Source organism: Drosophila guanche, unplaced genomic scaffold (genome assembly GCF_900245975.1).
Source record: "Drosophila guanche unplaced genomic scaffold, DGUA_6, whole genome shotgun sequence".
Taxonomy (NCBI): Eukaryota; Metazoa; Arthropoda; class Insecta; order Diptera; family Drosophilidae; genus Drosophila; species Drosophila guanche.
This window is the reverse complement of record NW_022995743.1, coordinates 2,742,331-2,764,624: the sequence shown is the minus strand read 5'-3', so window position 1 is coordinate 2,764,624 and position 22,294 is coordinate 2,742,331. Positions and strand designations below refer to the sequence as shown.

Genomic DNA, 22,294 nt, shown 5'->3' with positions numbered 1-22,294 from the left:
CCCACTCCTACCTGCCCCAAGTGCCTCCCAAAATTGCTCCCTTTGATTTCGGCGATGAACCCTCGAACTTTGGCGAGTCTGCGAGCGTTCAGTGTCTGGTCACCTCGGGCGACTTTCCTGTGAGCTTTGCTTGGTACTTTAATGGACGCGAAATCAATGAGAATGTCTACGATGTGTCCATGGTGAAGCTTGGCAAGAAGATCAGCGCCTTGTCCATTGACTTTGTGCGCGATCAGCACGCGGGCAACTACACCTGTGTGGCCATCAATCGTGCCACAGCGGCCAACTACACCGCCCAGCTGGTGGTGAATGGTGAATGCCACTCGATAGCCATCCTTTGTAGCATGCAGTTTTATATTTAATTTCGATATTTATTGATTTTATCCTACCCCAAGTTCCACCCAAGATTGCCCCCTTTGACTTTGGGCATCATGCCGTCAACTTTGAGGAGTCTGTTTCGGTCAATTGTCTCATCTATCTGGGGGATCTGCCCATGGACATTGCGTGGCTGTTCAACGGGGCACACGTGAGCGCGTACACCGGTGTGTCCATTGTGAAGGGTGGCAAGAAGGCGAGCATCCTCACCATCGACTCGGTGCATGGCGGACACGCGGGCAACTACACCTGCCTGGCACACAACGATGCCGATTCGGCGGAGTACACCGCAGAGCTGGTGGTCAATGGTACCAGCTATATGTAGAACTAAGAGTGTTGATTATTTCCGTTTTGATTTCCAACCCACATTACATTCCCCACCACACACACAGCCCCGCCCAAGATAGCGCCCTTTGACTTTGGCCAGTCACCGTCCAACTTCGAGGACTCTGTCTCGGTCAACTGTTTGGTCACCTCCGGCGACCTGCCCATCGACATTGAGTGGCTGCTGGGTGGAGAGCCCATCAACTTCTCCGCTGGCACTGCAGTGCTGCGCGGTGGCAAGAGGACGAGCCTCCTCACCATCGACTCGGTGCACGCGGGGCATGCGGGCAACTACAGCTGCAAGGCCAGAAACAAGGCGGCCAGCAGTGAATATTCCGCTGCTCTCACAGTCAACGGTTAACCATACACACTTCTGACTCTTTATCTCTCGCTTTTGGTGTTTTCTTTCGTTTATTGACTATCATTTATCACATCCTCGTGTGTCCCCCCGCAAAGCTCCACCCAAAATCACATCCTTCAGCTTTGGCGAAGAGCCAGCCAATGTGGAGGATTCCGTGTCAGTGACTTGCCTCATTTCCACCGGCGACCTGCCCATCGACATTGAGTGGCTGTTCAATGACTACGGCATCAGCTCTTATTCCGGCATATCTGTAATGAAGGGGGGCAAGCGGAACAGTGTCCTGAGCATAGACAGTGTCCAGGCCCGTCACGCGGGAAAGTACAGCTGCAGGGCCAAGAATCATGCGGCTGCCGTGAATTTTACAACTGAATTAATCGTGAATGGTATTGCCACGTTCAAGTTTGAAGTTTCTTACTAGGCTTAAGACGTTTAGTTTGCTTTTGGTTTGCTTTGATTTATATTTACCCTTCACTCCACTTAAAGTCCCCCCAAAGATCACACCCTTCTCCTTTGGTGAGGAGCCCACAAATGTGGAGGATTCTGTCTCGGTTACTTGTCTCATCTCCAGTGGAGACTTACCCATCGATATTGAGTGGATGTTCAATGACTACGGAATTAGCTCCTACTCGGGCATGACTGTTCTTAAAGGTGGCAAGCGGACGAGCATGTTGACCATAGACAATGTCCATGCCAGTCATGCGGGGAAGTACAGTTGTCGCGCGAAGAACCACGCAGCTGCCGTGAACTACACCACGGAATTAATTGTGAATGGTATTTGCAGCCATAGTAGTTGTTTCTTCATAGCCTTAAGAAGTTTTACTATCATTTCCATTTCTTATTTTATCATTTCCCTCCACTTAAAGTCCCCCCAAAGATCACACCCTTCTCCTTTGGTGAGGAGCCCACAAATGTCGAGGATTCTGTCTCGGTTACTTGTCTCATCTCCAGTGGAGACTTACCCATCGATATTGAGTGGCTTTTCAATGACTTTGGCATCAGTTCCTACTCCGGCATAACCGTAGTCAAGGGCGGCAAACGTAGCAGCGTTCTGGGTGTAGATAATATTCAGGCCCGTCATGCGGGAAAGTACAGCTGCAGGGCGAAAAATCATGCGGCCGCTGTTAATTACACAACGGAATTAATCGTGAATGGTATTTGCAGCCAAACTAAACATTTTTCCTAAGCTTAAGCATTCAATTTATGAGTTTTTGTCTTTGTTTAAATACTTTCCCTGCACTTAAAGTCCCCCCAAAGATCACACCCTTCACATTCGGTGAGGAGCCCACAAATGTCGAGGATTCTGTCTCTGTCACCTGTCTCATCTCCAGTGGGGATTTACCCATCGATATTGAGTGGCTGTTCAATGATTTTGGCATCAGTTCGTTCTCCGGCATGACTGTCTACAGGGGCGGCAAGCGGACGAGCATGTTGACCATCGACAGTGTCCAGGCCCGCCACGCGGGCAAGTACAGCTGCAGGGCCAAGAATCATGCGGCGGCCGTCAACTTTACAACTGAATTCATTGTGAATGGTACTTGGACTGGCCTTTGGTTTAGTGTTAGTTAGAGTAGAGTAACTTGTATTTTATGTTTCTGTTGATTTTTACACTCTCCATCCACGAATCCCTCCGCACACCACAACTGTCTGCACCCCGTCCATCTGCAGCGCCCCCGAAGCTGGCGCCTTTCGACTTTGGGGAATCGCCTGCCAACTTTGAGGATTCTGTTTCCGTCAGCTGTCTTGTGTCTTCCGGGGACCTGCCCATCGACATCGAGTGGCTGTTCAATGGGCAGTCGATTAACTACGCCTCCGGCATTGCGGTCCTGCGCGGTGGCAAGCGAACGAGTGTCCTCACCATCGACTCGGTGCACGCGGGCCATGCGGGCAACTACAGCTGCAAGGCCAAGAATAAGGCGGCCAGCAGTGAATACTCCGCCGCACTGATCGTTAATGGTTAACAGAAATAGTTGTAGAATATTTGCACACACTCGTTTGACTTTCAATTTGGATTATGATTTCGTGGCACCAAAAGTTAAGTTGAGTAATTCATTTCCATCCCAAGTTCCACCCAAGATAACGCCCTTTGACTTTGGCGATGTGCCAGCGAATGTCGAGGACTCGGTGTCGGTCATGTGTCTCATAGCCAACGGGGATCTGCCCATCGACATTGAGTGGCTGTTTAATGACTACGGCATCAGCTCCTACTCGGGCATCAATGTGGTCAAGGGTGGCAAGCGGAACAGCATGCTGAGCATTGACAGTGTTCAGGCCCGGCACGCGGGCAAGTACAGCTGCAGGGCGAAGAATCACGCAGCTGCCGTGAATTACACAACGGAGCTCATCGTGAATGGTAGAGCGTCCATTCCTCTGTAACATATGTGCATACATTTTGTGTTTTCTTCTGTACAGTTTTTAGTTCAAATTCCCCTGCTAATTGTGGCCCCAAATCCCCGCTCTCCTTTCACGCTGCTTCAAGTTGCACCCAAGATAGCGCACTTTGACTTTGGCGAGTCGGCGGCCAGTTTCGAGGACTCCGTTTCGGTGAACTGTTTGGTCAGCTCCGGCGATCTGCCGCTCGACATTGAGTGGCTCTTCAACGAGTATCCCATCAACCACTACTCCGGCATATCCACCTCCAAGATGGGCAAACGTCTCAGTGTGCTGATGATCGATGCCGTGAATGCTCGGCACGTGGGCAACTACACCTGCAAGGCGCGTAATCTGTGGGCCTCGGCGGTGTACACCGCAGAGTTGATAGTGAATGGTATAAAGAAGAGAGTGTTTGAGGCTTTTATCTACTTTTTTGTTGGTACTTCTCTGTATGTCCCCCTTCCTTATACACACCCAAACGCAGTTGCATGTTCGCTTTGGCTTGGCTTTTGATCGTTGTTCAGTTCAGGAACTCTTACAAATCTAGGACCAACCCTCTCCCAGTTGTTCCTTCCTTCTATCCCTGCTACAATTTATGCTTTAATCTTCCTCAAGTGCCACCCAACATCAGTCCCTTTGAGTTTGGGGCTGAGCCAGCCAACTTTGGCGACTCGGTGACCGTTCAGTGCACCATTTCCAAGGGCGATCTGCCCGTGGACATCACCTGGCTGTTCAATGACTATGCCATCAATGACTATCATGGCGTGACCACATCAAAGATTGGCAAGAAGGTGAATGTGCTGACCATTGACTCGGTGAATGGCAACAATGCGGGCAACTATACGTGTCGGGCCAGGAACAAGGCCAACACGGTGGAGTACACCGCCGCGCTGGTGGTTAATGGTGGGACATTGGCTTAGCTTCTCCTGCCAGAAAGTAGTTAGAGATCATCTTTTGTAGTTTTGTATTGCTTTGATTTCCCTTCTGTTTCCATCCATCACAAGTCTTGCCCCAAATCACGCCCTTTGCCACTGGCTCGCAGGCCACACACTTGGGCCAGTACATAACCTATCAGTGCACCCTCACGGAGGGTGATCTGCCCCTGAACATTCGCTGGACATTCAACAATCAGCCGCTCTTCAATGACGACGATCAGGACATCCTCGTGGCCAAAATGGGGCGACGCAGCAGCGTCCTCACCATCGAGAGTGTGGCGGCACGGCATGCGGGCAACTACAGCTGCCACGGGGAGAATGCCGCCGGCAGGGCCAGCTACAGCACCCAGCTGAGAGTGATAGGTGGAGCACCTGTAGCGAGCAACCCCGTAGCGCCACTCCCATCATTAATTTGATTATAATTTGTGCACCTTTTTCTGTTTTTTATTCGTATTTTCCCAACACCGAAACCACCATCCGAATCCGCATCCGAATCCGAATCTGAACCCAGTTCTGCCGCGCATCATACCCTTTGCGTTCGAGGAGGGCCCTGCCCAGGTGGGTCAGTACCTGACGCTGCACTGCTCCGTGCCTGGCGGGGATTTGCCGCTGCAAATCGATTGGACGTTGGATGGCCAGGCCATGCCCGAGGATCTGGGCATTAGCACGGCACGCGTGGGCCGTCGTGGCAGCGTGCTCACCATCGAGGCAGTTGAGGCCTCCCATGCGGGCAACTTCACCTGCCACGCCCGCAATTCTGCGGGCCATCAGCAGTACACGGCGCCACTGAATGTTTATGGTTAGGCCAAACCCGCACCCGGGGGTCGCTTGAGTAGTTTGTTTGTCGCTGTCTCTACTACTACTAACCCAGAAGCAAACCAGAAGTCTGCTGCATCATCCTCTATCTCTCCCTCTCTCTCTCCCTCTCTCTCTCTCTGTTGCAGTCTCCCTGCCTCTGTCTGTCACTCCTTTGTAGCACCATAAGCTAGACATACTCACACACACACACAATACTCGTAGCCTGCATGACTGAGAAACTAAGAAAAGCACTGATCCTGATCTGAACTGAACTGAATTCCGCAATAGAGTCCTCCCCCAGGGCCCCTCTAGGTTCGTTGAGACTCTTCTCTCGTTACTCGTTACTCGTTGAGGCTCGTTGAGGCTCGTTACTCTCCACACTCTCTAGGGTTCCCTCCATTTCTGTGTACATTTTATGTTTAATTATTTATTTTTCAACATTTTTATCAAGTGCTGCCCAAGCTGGCGCCCCTGCCCATCAATTCCCCGCTCTATGTGGGCGACTACTATCAACTGTCCTGTGCCGTGGTGCATGGGGATGCGCCCTTTAACATCACCTGGGACTACAATGGCCAGCCGGCCGGAGATCTACCCGGTGTTACAATTATGATGCACAGTCGGCGCAGCAGCTCGCTGAACATCGAGAGCGTACAGGGCGGCCATGCGGGTGTCTACACCTGTCGGGGCGCCAATCGGGCGGGCGAGACAACAGCCGAGAGTCATCTGAGTGTCAAGGGTTTGTCTTCTTGTACAACTGGTAGTGGGTAGACTCTTCTCCTAGACTAGGACTTCAAGTTTGCATCTGTAAATCTTTCGCTCCGTGTTTTCTGTCTTTGCCTTTGGCTTTGTCATTGTTTGGTGGTTGGTATTGCATTAGCACGAATTTGTATTATAAATAACACGCCATTGGGTTTATCTATACGCATATGGCTGCTCCCCCCCCGCCACTCACTCACCCCTTTTGCACGGCTTTCGTTTCACCCCCTGCTCAGAGCTGCCACAAATGGAGCAATTTCATTTCAATGCCAACGGCGTCAATGGCGGCCAAGCTGTGCGTGTCATGTGCATGGTCACCTCCGGGGATCTGCCCATCGACATTTACTGGCTAAAGGACAGCCAGCCGCTGCTGCGCTCCATCTACCACAAGATCGACGAGTACACCTTGATACTGTCCCTGCGACAGACCACCATCAGCGACTCGGGCAACTACACGTGCGTGGCCAGCAATGCGGCAGGCAATGCCAGTCGCTCATCCAGCTTGAAAGTGAAGGGTACTAAGTACTACTACTGCACTGTATATAAGAACTCTACGAACTATTCTAGATGGTTCACGTGTAAATTGTGTGTTTTTATCATTTGTATAAAGTTTTCCCACAGCCAGTTTCCCGACAATAGACGCGACAAACGACGCGACAAAATGAGCGACAAATGACGCCACAAAATACGCGACAAACGACGCGACAAACGACGCGACAAACGCCGCGACAAACGACGCGACAAAAGACGCGACAAACGACGCGACAAAAGACGCTAGAAAAGACGGACAAAAAAACGAGCAACAAAAGTAAAATATTCAAATATTTTGTAAATAAAATGAGAAATGTGCAGTCTTGTACTGCTGTACCTTGCACATACAAAACTTAGTATATGGAGCGGATTTGGCTGCCAAACCGAACTATGAAATAATTCCAGAAGCCCCTCAGGAAAGATTCTGCCTAAATAAGTAACTTAAATCCACAAAGGCAGAAGCTTGGGGAACTCTCATTAAACTCGTTCAATTCCTGAAATGATCTTGAATCGCATTTACCCTTTCCCTTACCCCATTTGCTCTTCCCTCTAAGAACCACCCGTTCTCGCTCCCCTGCTGCTCTCCGCGTCCATATGCGATGTGGGCGACTATGTGCAGCTGACGTGCATTGCCAGCCGTGGTGCCACGCCCATACTGTTCGAGTGGTGGTTGAACGGGCGACAAGTGCACGATCACGAGGGCCGTGATGATGTTTCGGCTGTACAGCAGGCGACAGTGGGCGAGCACACGAGCCTGCTGCTCATCCATCGGGTGCAGGCGAGCCATGGGGGCAACTACAGTTGCAAAGCCAGCAATCAGGTGGGCGTCGCAGAGCGACAGGCCAAGCTAACTGTAAATGGTAAATGTTCGCGTTTGTTTTTCCTTCCTCTCTTTTGCTCAGTCAAAGCTCTCGCTCTTCGCTCTCTTTTTTGACTCTCTTTTGTCTCTCCCAGCGGCTACAAGAAAAAGTTTAGTCTTGACTGCATTTTGATTCTCTTTCGCTCTCTCTCTCTCTCTCTCTCTCTCTCTAGGCCAAAGACTGTAAAACAGTTCGATTTGGGGTCTAAATTTATACTCGTTCAGTTGTACATACATATGTATATCCGTGTAATTATGAACCACACTGTACAAAATATATGCAATATATGGAATACGCTGAAACCTGCGATCTCTAGACTCAATTTATAGCATTCCTCCAACGTTTTATTGACACTTTTGTATGGTTAACTCAGCTCAGATCTGACTCTGCACCAAACACACTAAATGGCACACCAAATCACACACACTCAGACATTTGTTTACGCACCACCCACACACACACACACACACACACCCACACAGAGAGCACTCTACTCTAGCGAAAGTCCACCAAAGATAACTCACAGCCTGACAATTTTTGCTTAAGCTTTTACCACACACATTTTATGAGGATATTTTTTGCTCATGCTCCAACACCGAATAAACCAATCAATCAATCAATCAGTCAATCAACCAACCAACCAACAGCAACAACAGCAAGATCTTTGCCTTATAATTAATCGCTTCTCAATGTCTAACTAACGATAAACTATACTTAATCGTGTAAGCCCAAAATGTGCCACTGAGGCTGAGTCCTGTGCGCTTCCATAAACGTAACATTTCGACCCCCCGAATCAGTCCACTCCAGACTCCGAGAAAGAACCCACGAAGATCCCACGAAGATCCCACACCCCCATCCCACATTAATTAACTTTCATTTTGTTGTGCTAATCATTTACTTAGTCACTTAAACACAAAACGAAGTCTGTTCGCTAAAGAAATACTTGGAAGAGAACAAAAACCACGAACCAGACTTCGTTTTGCACCAAATTGCATGAACTTTAACCTTCAGTTTGATTCTAACCTTCAGTTTCATTAAAAGCCCCACTTTCTGTTGTCCCGTTAACATTTTAGTTATTTCATTGTGCTTACTATATAATAATGTATTTGGTTGTAGTTCGAGTTTATTATTTAAAACTAAAGTTAAGCTAAAAGTGCGCAACTATTTTTGTGTGCAAAGAAAAAACTTGAAGACAAGTTTGTCGAGAATATTTTCGCACTTTAAAAGCAAATTGAAATGAAACTCAAATACTGTTCATTAAATTTTACAAATTTTGAAACTTTAAAGATCTTTCTAAAACTTTCAAAAGAACATTTTGATTTGCTTGTAGCAAAAGTCCGCCTGTCCATCCGTTTATCCAGAAAGATATAAACCAGCCGCATGCTTTTTTGCTATATTATAAAGAGAAACCGCCACAGCCTTACTAACATATTGTTTTTCCACAACAACAAAACACCTCAACACACACCAACAACAACGACACAATGTACAGTGCCACCAAGATGGATTCTCGAGCCCACTGACAAAGCCTTCGCTCAGGGTTCAGATGCCAAGGTTGAATGCAAAGCCGACGGATTCCCCAAGCCACAAGTGACATGGAAGAAAGCAGTTGGTACGTAGAACAAAATACACAGAAAATATACAGCAAAAGTACAACACTGATGGAATAAATCTCTCCTTTAGGCGACACACCCGGCGAGTACAAGGACCTAAAGAAGAGCGACAACATTCGCGTCGAAGAGGGCACTCTGCACGTGGACAACATCCAAAAGACCAACGAGGGCTACTATCTGTGTGAGGCCATCAATGGCATTGGCTCCGGACTCTCAGCCGTAATCATGATCAGCGTTCAGGCCCCACCAGAGTTCACCGAGAAGCTGCGCAATCAGACCGCTCGACGCGGCGAACCCGCCGTGCTGCAGTGCGAGGCGAAGGGCGAGAAGCCAATTGGCATTTTATGGAACATGAACAACATGCGTCTGGACCCCAAGAACGATAACCGCTATACGATTCGCGAGGAGATCCTCTCCACTGGTGTGATGTCTAGTCTCTCCATTAAGCGCACCGAACGCTCCGACTCTGCCTTGTTCACCTGTGTGGCCACCAATGCCTTTGGTTCCGATGATGCCAGCATCAATATGATTGTCCAGGAGGTGCCCGAGATGCCGTACGCCCTGAAGGTTCTCGACAAGTCCGGCCGTTCCGTGCAGCTGAGCTGGGCCCAACCCTACGATGGAAACTCTCCCCTGAATCGCTACATCATCGAATTTAAGCGCTCTCGAGCCTCCTGGAGCGAGATCGATCGCGTCATGGTGCCCGGCCACACAACCGAAGCTCAGGTACAGAAACTCAGCCCCGCCACCACCTACAACATTCGCATCGTGGCCGAGAACGTAATTGGCACGTCGCAGTCTTCGGAAGCCGTCACCATCATTACCGCAGAAGAAGCGCCATCCGGCAAGCCGCAAAACATCAAAGTGGAACCCGTGAATCAGACCACAATGCGCGTCACCTGGAAGCCACCGCCACGCACCGAATGGAACGGCGAGATCCTTGGCTACTATGTCGGCTACAAGCTATCCAACACCAACTCCTCGTACGTCTTTGAGACCATCAACTTTATCACCGAAGAAGGCAAGGAGCACAACCTGGAGCTGCAGAATCTGCGCGTCTACACCCAGTACTCGGTGGTCATTCAGGCATTCAATAAGATTGGAGCTGGACCTTTAAGCGAAGAGGAGAAACAATTCACAGCCGAAGGCACACCCAGCCAGCCACCCAGCGACACATCCTGCACCACCCTGACCTCCCAGACCATACGCGTGAGCTGGGTGAGTCCACCCCTAGAGTCTGCCAATGGTGTGATCAAGACCTACAAAGTTGTGTATGCCCCCAGTGATGAGTGGTATGGTAAGTGGGGAAACTAAAGCAACCAATAGATTGGATCCCCGATAAAATTGAATTCCTTTAACAGATGAAACCAAGCGACACTACAAGAAGACTGCCTCCTCGGACACTGTGCTGCATGGCCTGAAGAAGTACACCAACTACACGATGCAGGTGCTGGCCACCACAGCAGGCGGCGATGGCGTACGCAGCGCACCCATACACTGCCAAACCGAACCCGATGGTGGGTGCATAATGCTTTGGGAAGATCCCTTTCTAATTACCCTCTCTTTCCCTTGCAGTTCCCGAAGCACCCACCGATGTCAAAGCTCTGGTCATGGGCAATGCTGCCATTCTCGTATCTTGGCGTCAACCCGCACAACCCAATGGCATCATCACGCAGTACACCGTTTACTCCAAGGCCGAGGGCGCTGAGACTGAGACCAAGACCCAGAAGGTGCCACACTATCAAATGAGTTTCGAGGCCAGCGAGCTGGAGAAGAACAAACCGTACGAGTTCTGGGTCACGGCCAGCACCACCATTGGCGAGGGTCAGCAGTCCAAGAGCATTGTGGCCATGCCCAGCGATCAGGTGCCCGCCAAGATAGCCTCCTTCGATGACACGTTCACTGCCACCTTCAAGGAGGATGCCAAAATGCCCTGCCTGGCTGTTGGCGCACCCCAACCCGAGATTACCTGGAAGATCAAGGGCGTCGACTTCAGTGCCAACGATCGCATGCGCCTCCTGCCCGACGGCTCGCTGCTGATTAAGTCGGTGAATCGACAAGATGCCGGTGACTACTCCTGCCATGCCGAGAACTCCATTGCCAAGGATTCGATTACACACAAACTGATTGTGCTGGCACCACCTCAGTCGCCACATGTCACTCTCTCGGCCACCACCACCGATGCGCTGACCGTCAAGCTAAAGCCCCATGAAGGCGACACCGCACCGCTGCATGGCTACACACTGCACTACAAGCCAGGTGGGTGGAGTCCCCTACGAAGCGGGAAACTTTTCTCAGACTTTTTCCTGATGTGAAATTTATTCTTGCAGAATTTGGAGAATGGGAAACTGCTGAGGTGTCTGTGGACTCGCAGAAGCAAAACATTGAGAATCTGCTCTGCGGCTCGCGCTATCAGGTGTATGCCACAGGATTCAACAAGTGAGTAGCCCCACAATCTTTAGCTCCAAACTAAACTAATCTGCTCTATCCAGCATTGGTGCCGGCGAAGCTTCCGATATATTGAACACCCGCACCAAGGGCCAGAAGCCCAAGCTGCCCGAGAAGCCACGCTTCATTGAAGTCTCCTCCAACTCCGTTTCGCTGCACTTCAAGGCCTGGAAAGATGGCGGCTGCCCCATGTCCCACTTTGTGGTTGAGAGCAAGAAACGGTACGTAAACCCTCTCTCCCAAAACATTTGCTAACCATCCAGCCTGACTCTTCACAGCGATCAAATCGAATGGAATCAAATCTCGAACAACGTGAAGCCCGACAACAACTACGTGGTGCTCGATCTGGAGCCTGCCACCTGGTACAATCTACGCATTACGGCCCACAACTCCGCGGGATTCACCGTTGCCGAATACGACTTTGCCACACTGACCGTGACCGGAGGTATTTATGATCTGTTTTCCAATTCGAAACTCCACCAAACCCTAAAAACGATTCCCGCATTGCTTTTGTACATAGAAGTACGCTACGTAGACAGTGTGGGGTGCCAGAACATGAGCCACTCCATGGGGCAGCAGCTCCAGTCCCTTGGGGTTGTGTTGCATGCAGTGGCTTGCGGTTCGGGCCATCCCACCAGCACTGTCCATATACAAATAACAAGATGAGAAGCACCCCAGCTATATAAAATGTTGTACACCCACGAAAACACTTCATAAATATATTTCCTGAGTTGATTTTTTGCCTTAAAAAATATAAAAATGAGCAAATTTTTCATTTAATTTTCATTTGTGAACAAATTGCACAGTAAAATTAATTCTCTGATATTTTCTTTTTATATTTTTCCGTTTTGTGATCTGCACCAAACTTGGCTTGTGGAATTAGTTCCTATATTTTTTGGTAATGTTTATTATTTCGTTGCTAAATGCCAGAACTTTGAACGCAGCGCCACCCAAAAAAAAAGATAATTAGTGTAAAAAAAAACGAATAATTTTCCTTACGTAAATGCAATTTGTTTCTTTCCATTTGTTGTTTAACCATAGCGAAACGAGATGTACCTAACTGAATAGTTTACCAATCCAACTCACGATCCAGCAACAGTTTTACTTTATTTTATTCTATTATTTTATCATAGAACATCCATTTGTAGTGCTAGAAGATCACAGTATGAATAATGTAACTACATAAATATGATTTTTATTATTGTTTTAAGTTTTTATGTTTTGTGTTTTTTTACTGCATTTCTGTGCCCAGTTTGTGAAAGAGATTTTTGTACAAATGCCAAAACACACTTCTGCAAAGGAATTACAAGATAGTCTGCGATAGTTTGCAGCTTTAACTGCCTGAAATACATCGTATTTATGTACAATAAATGTTGTCGTACCCCGCGATCCATCCTCCCACCCAGTTCTCACAGATTGTACAAATTCCAATCTTTGTATATTCCCAGCTAAACAAAAATATTGTAAAAATCTTCTTCTAAGCTCCATTTTATAGCAGTGTGCTCAAGCCGGAGAATTCTTTGAACTTTCCACTAAACTTCAATAATATTTCTCATTCCGCAACTGGCCACAGATTTCATTCACCCACTCACTCGCATTTTAGCATTTAATTTGTATTTTTTATTTGATTTGAAAATTAGCCAAATGCTCATTTAAAAACAAAATATGTAAACACAGGAAAAAATATGAAAAAGAAACAAAGTTCATACTCCAAAACTGGGAATCGAGCAGAGCCACTACCACAAGTACAAACAAAAAAGAAAAAGAAAATATAGTAAAACACAACAACCAAAGAATTTTCCAACCAATCCAATCCAATTTATCAGCGAGTCGGACCCGATCCGACCAGAGAGCCGAGCCCGAGAGTTGATTTTCCTTATCTACATACGTACATACATATATTCTACATTCTACATATTCATTACAGTTACATGGAAACTACATTTTGATTTGGACTTTTGTGATTGATTCATTACGATTCCTTACAATTCATTTCAGTTATGTCAAAGTTTATGGTTGAGTTGTTCCTAAGTGCCTTAGTTAGTTAGTTGGTTTCATTTCAAGCAGAGCCCGAAACTCTTTCTCTCTCTCTCTCTCTCTCTCTCGAATGTTGTTCAATGCGTTTTGATCAAAGTTAGAGCATTTTTACATACATCAATACTCGTACGTACATCATTACAATCACAAATTAGCTTTAAGCGGTTAAGAGAAAAAACAAATTGCATTTAAACGTATTTAAAAAGTGTTTTTTATACAATTTATCGTTAAAACTTAAACAAACTATTAAACATATTCAATAGTTCAATTAAATTAGTTTTCAGATTCAAAGTTACTCAAGTTCTGCGCATTGTAAAATAACCAACGAAAAAACAAACAAAAACCATAAAATACTTTAATCACATTTCACTCTCTCTCCTCTCTCCTCTCTCTGTCACTCTTACTCTCTATCGAGTTGCAACGACAATTGTCTGTATTTGTATATGCATTTAATGTGTGTGCGTGTCTGGGTACAAAAGTCAATGTGCAACATGTGCCACAAGCTGAAGCAGAGGCAGGCGAAAAGCCACAGAAGATTGGCCCACTCGTTCGTACGAGAGCGAGTCTCTGTCACTCGCTATCGTCTGTCTCGCTGTCGCGCTCTCTCTGTCTCTCTCTACATTTGTACCTGTCCAAACTGACTCTTTGGTTGTTGTTGTTGTTACTGTTGTTGTTGTTGTTGTTTGCAGGCACTATCGCACCCTCGCGCGATTTACCCGAATTAAGCGCCGAGGACACAATCCGCATTATCCTCTCGAATCTCAATTTAGTTGTGCCCGTCGTGGCGGCTCTGCTCGTCATAATAATAGCGATAATTGTTATTTGTATACTGCGTAGCAAGGGCAATCACCACAAAGGTATCTATAAGTATAATCCAACTAATTACGCATTTCGTTTTCTCTCTTTTCGGTTTCTCTCTCTCTCTCTCTCTGACACATTCACAATCTGTCTCTCTGAAACACACACACGACACCCGCGTACACACCCACAACACACTTGCGCTTTTGCCTTGAATTATTTTTTGCATGAAACTATTGTCGTTGGTCCTCTGCATGACATTTACATGACCAAAAGGCACCATTGCCCCACTGGACGATGGCTTGGGCCATGGCAATGTGCACACCCGCATTCGCCTGCCCGCCTGGATGCCCGAGTGGCTGGATCTCAACTTTATGGTGCCACTGATAGCCACCGTCGTGGTGGTTGCTGTGGGCATTTGTGTGGTGTGCGTGGCGCTGTCCCGCAGACGAGCGGATGATCTACGCGGCGGCCAGAAGGATGTCTACTGTAGGTTGCCCACCGCCCCCCAAAATCTTGGGCTGTTTCAGAGGCGCAATGTGTTGCTTAACGATTTAAATTTAACTTTTAGTTTAGCTCGATATTTTATTACTGTTTTTCTTTTGACAATCGCGCAATGACGATAGCCGTCACTCCATGGTACAACTTTCAACTAAGAACATATTTTATGGCATGTCTGTGTCTGATTTTACGCACTCTTTGCATGCTGGCATGATTCACAATTGCTTATGGACAAACATTCATTCATACTAGTCCACACTCACAGAAATAAACCAAAAGTTTTGCACTACAAAAATATACCAACAGAATATACCAAATACTGAAAATATACCACCAGATCTTACCCATGTAAATTCGTATAATATATATCCAATTTATTCAGTGTCTATATCATTAGCTCTTCCATCTTCATTGAAGCCAATTGGAAAGTTAACAAATTCAAATATAAATACAGTTTGCGATGATTCAAAATGTACAGATTTACGCAGCAAAGGGCCAACAGGGAACCTGAAACTGGTCCTGCTGGTCCCTTCCTGTATGCAAATATTAGTTTAATCCAAGTAAAAGTAATACCCCTACGCCTAGCCTTATTGTTGTACATACGTTCTTGCTTATGTTCTAAGCAACTTTTACAAATCGAAACGACTTCTCAACACTATCTCAACTATCCCACTATCTATCCATATAAATACTCGTACATATCAGACCACAAAAACAAAGACAAATCAAATCTATCGTAAATGTTTTTCAGTTGAATACTTTCCGCACTTTTTACCCCCTTTTTCTGTACTTTGAAACCAAACTAAGATGCTTTTTGAAATCGCAATCGAGATCGTTGATTGGATCAAATCTAGAGTAAAAGTCGAGTCGAGTACAAAATTAAGTTCATCGCTCATTTCATGCCATTATTAATCTCTCTCGTAATTGTTAAACAGTTCACCAGTTGGTATATTTTGAGAAAACCAAAAAACACTTCACGTAACATCTTTTGGAATCTTTTTCGCAATTGTAACTTGTATTTTTGAGCTACTAATTAGCACATTTAGTGTGTTGAAATGCCGCACCAAAAACCAAAAAACCAAAAACCAAAAAAAGTAACCAAAATAATTGTCAAAAATCCAATAACGAGTGACGGGAACGCACAAGTCGAAAATCGAAATTGAAAAACGAAAAACGAAAAACAGAAGTAAAGTATGCGAGCGGATGACGGAAAAGCATCTTCAGTGTTTCAATATTGAGTTGGCGATATCATATATTAATTCTAGACGATGTAGTTTACAATCAGACAATGGGACCCGGCGCCACCCTGGACAAGCGCCGCCCGGATCTGCGCGACGAGCTCGGCTACATTGCGCCACCCAACAGGAAGCTGCCCCCAGTGCCCGGCTCCAACTACAACACCTGCGACCGGATTAAGCGAGGTACAGTCATAAGTAAGCATCTAAATTTCCAATGCAACATTTATTAATGCCACGAGCCCACGTTCGGGTCGCGCCAGTGCAGCACCCGGACATGGCGCAGCGGCTTAGTTCTTTCTTCCATTTACTTTGCAAAAACCAAGAAACCCAAAAAAATATCAAGTATTTTGCGTTGCTATTGCACCAAACAAATGCAGACACGCCCATCTGCCCCACACACGACACTCGAGCTAAGCTTTTAAAATGAGACTGTGAAAAAAATTCTTAATGTTGCTTTTTTCGAAGCGCTTCCTTTTGAGTTTGAGTCCTCCCAGAGTCCAAGTCCCAGTCCTGCTCCTCGCATGAAATGAACGAAAGAATAAATCCATTCCTAAATGTTGTTGTAAATTTAGATAAATTTTATGTTAAGCTTTATCTTCCTTTGGGGCTGCATTCGCAACATTGAAAAAATATTGCGCAAGCAGCCCAACACTTTTTGATTGCATTTATAAACTTTTAATTTAATTATTCTTACCTCCCACAAACTCCCAAACCTCCGCACATTTCGGTTGCTTCGATTCTATTATGATTTCCGTTGACTTATCTTTGATGTTGTACGAAATTGGAAATTTGAAAAAATATCACACGAAAATCCATCACACCGAATCATACCACACCAAAAACCATGAAAAAAACGAACGCTAAATCGATTAGGCCGCGGTGGTGGCCTGCGCTCGAACCACTCCACGTGGGATCCACGTCGACCCAATCTGTACGAGGAGCTGAAGGCACCGCCAGTGCCGCTGCACGGCAATCAATACGGTCATGCCCATGGCAATGGTCCCGCAGAGTGCCATTACAGGCATCCAGGTAGGAGGAGTAGCAAGATATTATTTCTGTACATTCCCAAGCTCCCAACATGCCCACTAACCCAACAACCAACCCAACTGACCCAACCGATCCTCTCTCTTTGAGTTGATTTTTACCATCACTAACAAAGTTGCAGTCTAACGCGTGGTCGCAGCGAGCTAACAAAGTAGTAAGTAACCACTTGGTGGGGGACTATCTTAATCGGGGAACAGGATTCATTCTCAATCATACTAAACACACTAAACAGACATCATCCAAACACAACTGTTGCCAGCTGTGGAAGCTAAACACCCAAGCTAATTGATTTCTCTTGTTCCGCCAAGGCATGGAAGATGAAATCTGCCCCTATGCTACCTTCCATCTGCTTGGATTCCGCGAGGAAATGGATCCCACCAAGGCCATGAACTTCCAGACGTTCCCACACCAGAACGGACACACTGGACCCGTGCCCGGCCATGCCGGCACCATGCTGCCACCCGGACACCCTGGACATGTGCACTCACGCTCGGGCTCCCAGTCGATGCCACGGGCCAATCGCTACCAACGCAAGAACAGCCAGGGTGGACAGTCGTCGATCTACACACCAGCACCCGAATACGATGATCCAGCCAACTGTGCCGAGGAGGATCAATATGTGCGTAAAACTTTGGCTACGTGGAGAACCGCCTGACTTGACTTTTGTGTTTCCTTCTTTGACAGCGCCGCTATACTCGCGTCAACTCTCAGGGCGGCAGCTTGTACTCTGGACCCGGACCCGAATACGATGATCCAGCCAACTGTGCACCTGAGGAGGATCAATATGGCTCACAGTATGGTGGCCCCTATGGACAGCCCTACGATCATTATGGCTCTCGTGGCTCCATGGGACGTCGCAGCGTTGGTAAGTGCTAAGTAAGGGGAATGCCAATCGAGTCTCTGCTCAACTTCTTCTGTGTTGTACAGGCTCTGCTCGCAATCCTGGCAATGGTTCACCCGAACCCCCACCACCGCCACCACGCAACCATGACATGAGCAACTCCTCATTCAACGACTCCAAGGAGAGCAACGAGATCTCAGAGGCTGAATGCGATCGCGATCATGGACCACGCGGCAACTATGGCGGTAAGTTCTGACACAAAGATAAGGCTCCACAGGAGCCTAAAGTGACACTCGTGACACTTCGCTGTGGTAAATTTCAAAAGAAATTCGTCTAATTTTAACACAACCAATTCGCCATCTCTTTCAATTCTATTTTTTCGAAATTTTTGTGTATATATAAAAATACGGTCAAAACATAACAAAAATACCTAAATATATATTAATCAGAAGACTCCAATGAGGGTGAGTGATGCAAAGCCAAAGAAGTTTGAGTTAGCTAGTGTGATTATCCATTATCAATCATTCGATAACCAGAATCACCCTCATACTTCGACTCCTCACTGTCACAACACCAAAATGTACTTCAAATTGTAATCCCAACCGTTAATTTCCCCATCAGTCAGCGAGTTTTTCTTTTTGGTTGTTCCACTCATCCACTCCACCTGCAAAAATATTCATGCTGTGTTTTGCTAAAACAATTTTACAGAGGAACAAACATCAATCCGTGTTGTAATTGTCCTTCAGTTTTATATATTTCGGAATTTTATGTTACATTTTCGGTTGATGGTTAAATATATTTGTTTGTGTGTTAAGTTTCGGTTATTCGTTCATAAGATTAAGACTTACATTTTGCACATTTAACATATTTCATTTCACTTCATGGCGCACACACACACACACATATCACTCTTAAATGTTTTATGTTTTTTGTAACTAACGGAGCACCCTCTGGGGGGGGGGGGGGGGGGGGGATCGAATCGTATTCATTGTGACTAGAAAACTGCATGCGATGACCTCATAGAGGAATCTCTTCTACAGTGGGATCAGCACTCATTTCACAGTACCCCCTGCACGAATTATTGGGGACATCGAACACGTGTCTAGACCTAAGCCCGATGCCCTCGATCCTATGTTTTATTTTCATTTTATGTTTTATGTTTTTCTTTCTATATCCCAAAAATAAATATAAATATCCTACTTTTTCGGTTCGGGCAAAAACAAACAAACAAACTTCTATTGCAAATATTTTTGAATACAAATAAAAATGTGGAAATCGCAGCTGTGAAGCGATCACCCCAACCGAAAGATCAGCGCACCACCGAAGAGATGCGTAAACTGATTGAAAGGTAAGACTCCCGAGAGCACACTCAGACACTCGACACTCAAACAACACTCACATCCAGTTGATAATTGTAGTTCTGGTGCAGCAAATCTCCCAACTAATTGATCCTTTTTCGTTCACTTTACCCACTAACTAACTAACTTGATTGTGAATGAATATGATCGCCGGCACTAGTCGTCGACTGTTGTAAGTTCTCTCAAACTAAACTCTCTTAACTCTAAGCCCCAACTAAATGTGACTAATCCACAAACGCCAATGCATGGTCCATCCTTGTACATATATTCAAACAGAGTCTGTGCATCCAATCTGTATACTAAAAACATATATAACCAAGTTTATTTTCCTTTTCCGGTTTGTTTACTAATTTGAATTTGAATTGTTTTGGTTTTGGTTTTGGTTTTGGTCTTTAAGTTAATTCTGTTCTGATTTTTAAATTTTGTTTTTATTTCTGGTTTTTTTTTGTTTTTGCTGGCAAATCACAGTTGAATGTTTTGAAAATCGTTTTGATACAACTACTCCCATATATCGTATGCGATACTGTAAGCCATAACTCGTACTCGTACTCGTATCCGTCTATCACGATATACTCTATCTACCCGTACATACATAATATTCCCACAAGTTCTAACAGTCTCTTGCAGCTTTTGCGCTTGGCCACAGCTTGCCAAACACAAGAAGTAAACATAAACTCGTATGATCAAAAACAAACCATGAACAGAACATAAAGACACGGCCAACCCGACGAATTGGGATCCCCAACGAAATTTAAATATCGATCCAGGGATCCCAGCTCGTACCATTGCAATGCTTTTGGTTGCAGCCTATAAATAGTTGTTTACAAATTAATGTACATTTTCCTCTAGTTGAACTGATTAATCACACATTTATTTTTGGATTCCCCCTTCCTTTGACGCTGTTTAGAAACGAAGCCGGCCCAAAACAACTCCAACTCCAACAACAAGCAAATGGCGCAGGATTCACAGCCTACGATACTATGGCAGTGTAATTTGTAAGCAACCAAAGCCAGCAGCAGTGTGGGCGTGGCATTGTAGCTTAGTGGTTTTAGGTGCATGAAGTGCGTGGGAGTTGAATGACACACTCGGACACACACACACATCATCCGTACACAAACAGAAAAGTGAATTATATAACGCATATATACACGCATAACAAATTACTCAACTACTCGTACTCGTATTTCAAGTATTTATAACGTAAAGAAAGTAAACTTCAAAAGCATATTTATAGTGTCTATGCCGTAAACCGTAAACCGTAAACCGTAAACCGTACATAAAAGATACATACATACATAAAGATATACATCATATATACATGAATAACTACTCTAAGGAAGGTATCTACCAATTACATAAACGAGAAAGAAACGAGCAAACGATAAAGAAACAACAAAAACTTACATATTCGCATCTGAATATTTAAAGTTAATTTTTAATATATTGTATTTTAGTTAAGTAAGCGAGACCTACCAAAATATCAGCAGAGAACCACTAGGGAGGAGCTGCATTTCGGACTTTTGTTTTTAATGTAAACGTAAACGCAGAAGCTCCTCTGCCATCTATGCCAAGAGCAGACAAACTCATCCTTTGCCTAGCCTAAGTCAGAGTCATAATATTAACTCACCTATCGATATATATATATTGTATACTTAGTCATATACGGATTGTATAATTTCTGCTATACGTTTTGCACACATTTGCAAATTTTGTTTTTAATTTTTTTTGTAATGCGTTTTGCGTTGACGATTGTGATGATTTTTAATTTGTAGCCTTGTTTGTGTCAGTCAGTAATTGTATTCGTGTGTATTCGTTTTGCTTTTAATTCTTATTTATAACATAGTTTTATTCTGATTTTAAAATGCGCTTCCAATAGAACAAAACGAAAGAACTGTTCAATGCACAAAATGCAGCCACGAAAGATTTTTAATTGTATAATACAAGATCCCCAAAGGACAACCACACAGACTCACAGGACCCACTCTCGCACGATTGATTTAGACAAAGTTTTTGCTCAGCTTTAAAGGGAACTTGAAATTGTTTATGCCCATTTATGCCATTTCAATTTCATTTTCAGTCGCTCTACTTTAAGTTTTCTAGCCCGTAAGATTTTAAATATATGATTTTATTATACATTTTATTTGATATTGTTTTATTTATTTATTGTTTTGGTTTTCCGGCCTGCACAACAAAGACTGAACTATGCAAAATTCAATACGAAAACGGATGAATCCCAGTACTAGAATAGCCGACACGAAAGTGCTGAACAGTAGAAATAGCAAAGGCATTTTCGAGGTAGCTCCATGATGGTTCAGCAGGGCACTGCCATCAGATCCGCAAAAGGATACTGATTTACCCAGACTCTATGCACATCACGAACTGCATTTACCCAAATCACAAACCGGGGGATGAAAAACAACGGAAACATTTATAGGAACAATTATATTCATTTCATTCGCTTTCGGTTCCCACTCAAACTCTATATCCACTCTTACCCAGACTACTCTACCAATTTTATATAGATATATACAAATACAAATACAAATACAATTACATATAAATATATATATCTAAATGTAGCGTTGTGAGTAAACAAAAACCGAAAGAAAACAAAAGAAAACTAACTTTGCTTGTGTATTATGAGAAAACCTATCTGAATGTACTACAAATTTTCATGGTAAACGAACTACAAATATTAAGTAGTGTTTAGCGAAGAGCAAAAGCATTTAATCGCTATAAAAAAAAGAAGAACACAAACAAATAATGATGAGGAATCAAATCACCTACAAATTTTCAAGTAATTCAAATAGCAAGCAATAATCGATGATGGTCGGAGAACGTTGGATTTCAGAAATTGTAACGAAACGAAAACCAGATTTTACTCACAAAATAATTAGAGAAACTTTTCGGCAAATCAAAATCAAAAAAAGAAAATATCTAAGAAATTACAGTTTCGGGCATTAAAAAACGAATTAATACAACAAAGCGGTTTGAGATTATAAAAACTTAGGCTAAGTACAACAAAAAAAAAACACGCATTAATTGCATACATTTATTAAGAATCATGAAGCCATTTTTCATACTACAATCTCGTAGGCGTACGTAC

At 44.9% G+C, this 22,294-nt stretch overlaps 1 protein-coding gene across 50 annotated transcripts in view; it reads left to right on the top strand.

Annotated features, from left to right (window-relative positions):
- LOC117592618 (Down syndrome cell adhesion molecule-like protein Dscam2) overlaps nt 1-21,328 on the top strand; it is a 60,709-nt gene extending 39,381 nt beyond the window's left edge. For 39 of the 50 annotated variants that reach the window (XM_034286506.1, XM_034286541.1, XM_034286505.1 and 36 more), the window contains exons 10-26: nt 8,803-8,922; nt 8,994-10,220; nt 10,285-10,440; nt 10,499-11,182; nt 11,254-11,362; nt 11,416-11,592; nt 11,650-11,816; nt 14,483-14,695; nt 15,973-16,140; nt 16,819-16,974; nt 17,298-17,608; nt 17,674-17,854; nt 17,917-18,075; nt 18,280-18,294; nt 19,112-19,178; nt 19,349-19,360; nt 20,096-21,328. In XM_034286506.1, the coding sequence (XP_034142397.1) occupies nt 8,803-8,922; nt 8,994-10,220; nt 10,285-10,440; nt 10,499-11,182; nt 11,254-11,362; nt 11,416-11,592; nt 11,650-11,816; nt 14,483-14,695; nt 15,973-16,140; nt 16,819-16,974; nt 17,298-17,608; nt 17,674-17,854; nt 17,917-18,075; nt 18,280-18,294; nt 19,112-19,178; nt 19,349-19,360; nt 20,096-20,180 (4,007 nt within the window). In that variant the 3' untranslated portion in view covers nt 20,181-21,328. Of the gene's footprint in view, nt 1-4,876; nt 5,165-5,614; nt 5,900-8,802; nt 8,923-8,993; nt 10,221-10,284; nt 10,441-10,498; nt 11,183-11,253; nt 11,363-11,415; nt 11,593-11,649; nt 11,817-14,097; nt 14,266-14,482; nt 14,696-15,972; nt 16,141-16,818; nt 16,975-17,297; nt 17,609-17,673; nt 17,855-17,916; nt 18,076-18,279; nt 18,295-19,111; nt 19,179-19,348; nt 19,361-20,095 lie in introns of all 50 variants that reach the window. The other 11 variants (XM_034286553.1, XM_034286554.1, XM_034286551.1 and 8 more) reach the window with 9 other exon arrangements.
- Nucleotides 21,329-22,294: the final 966 nt, after the last annotated feature.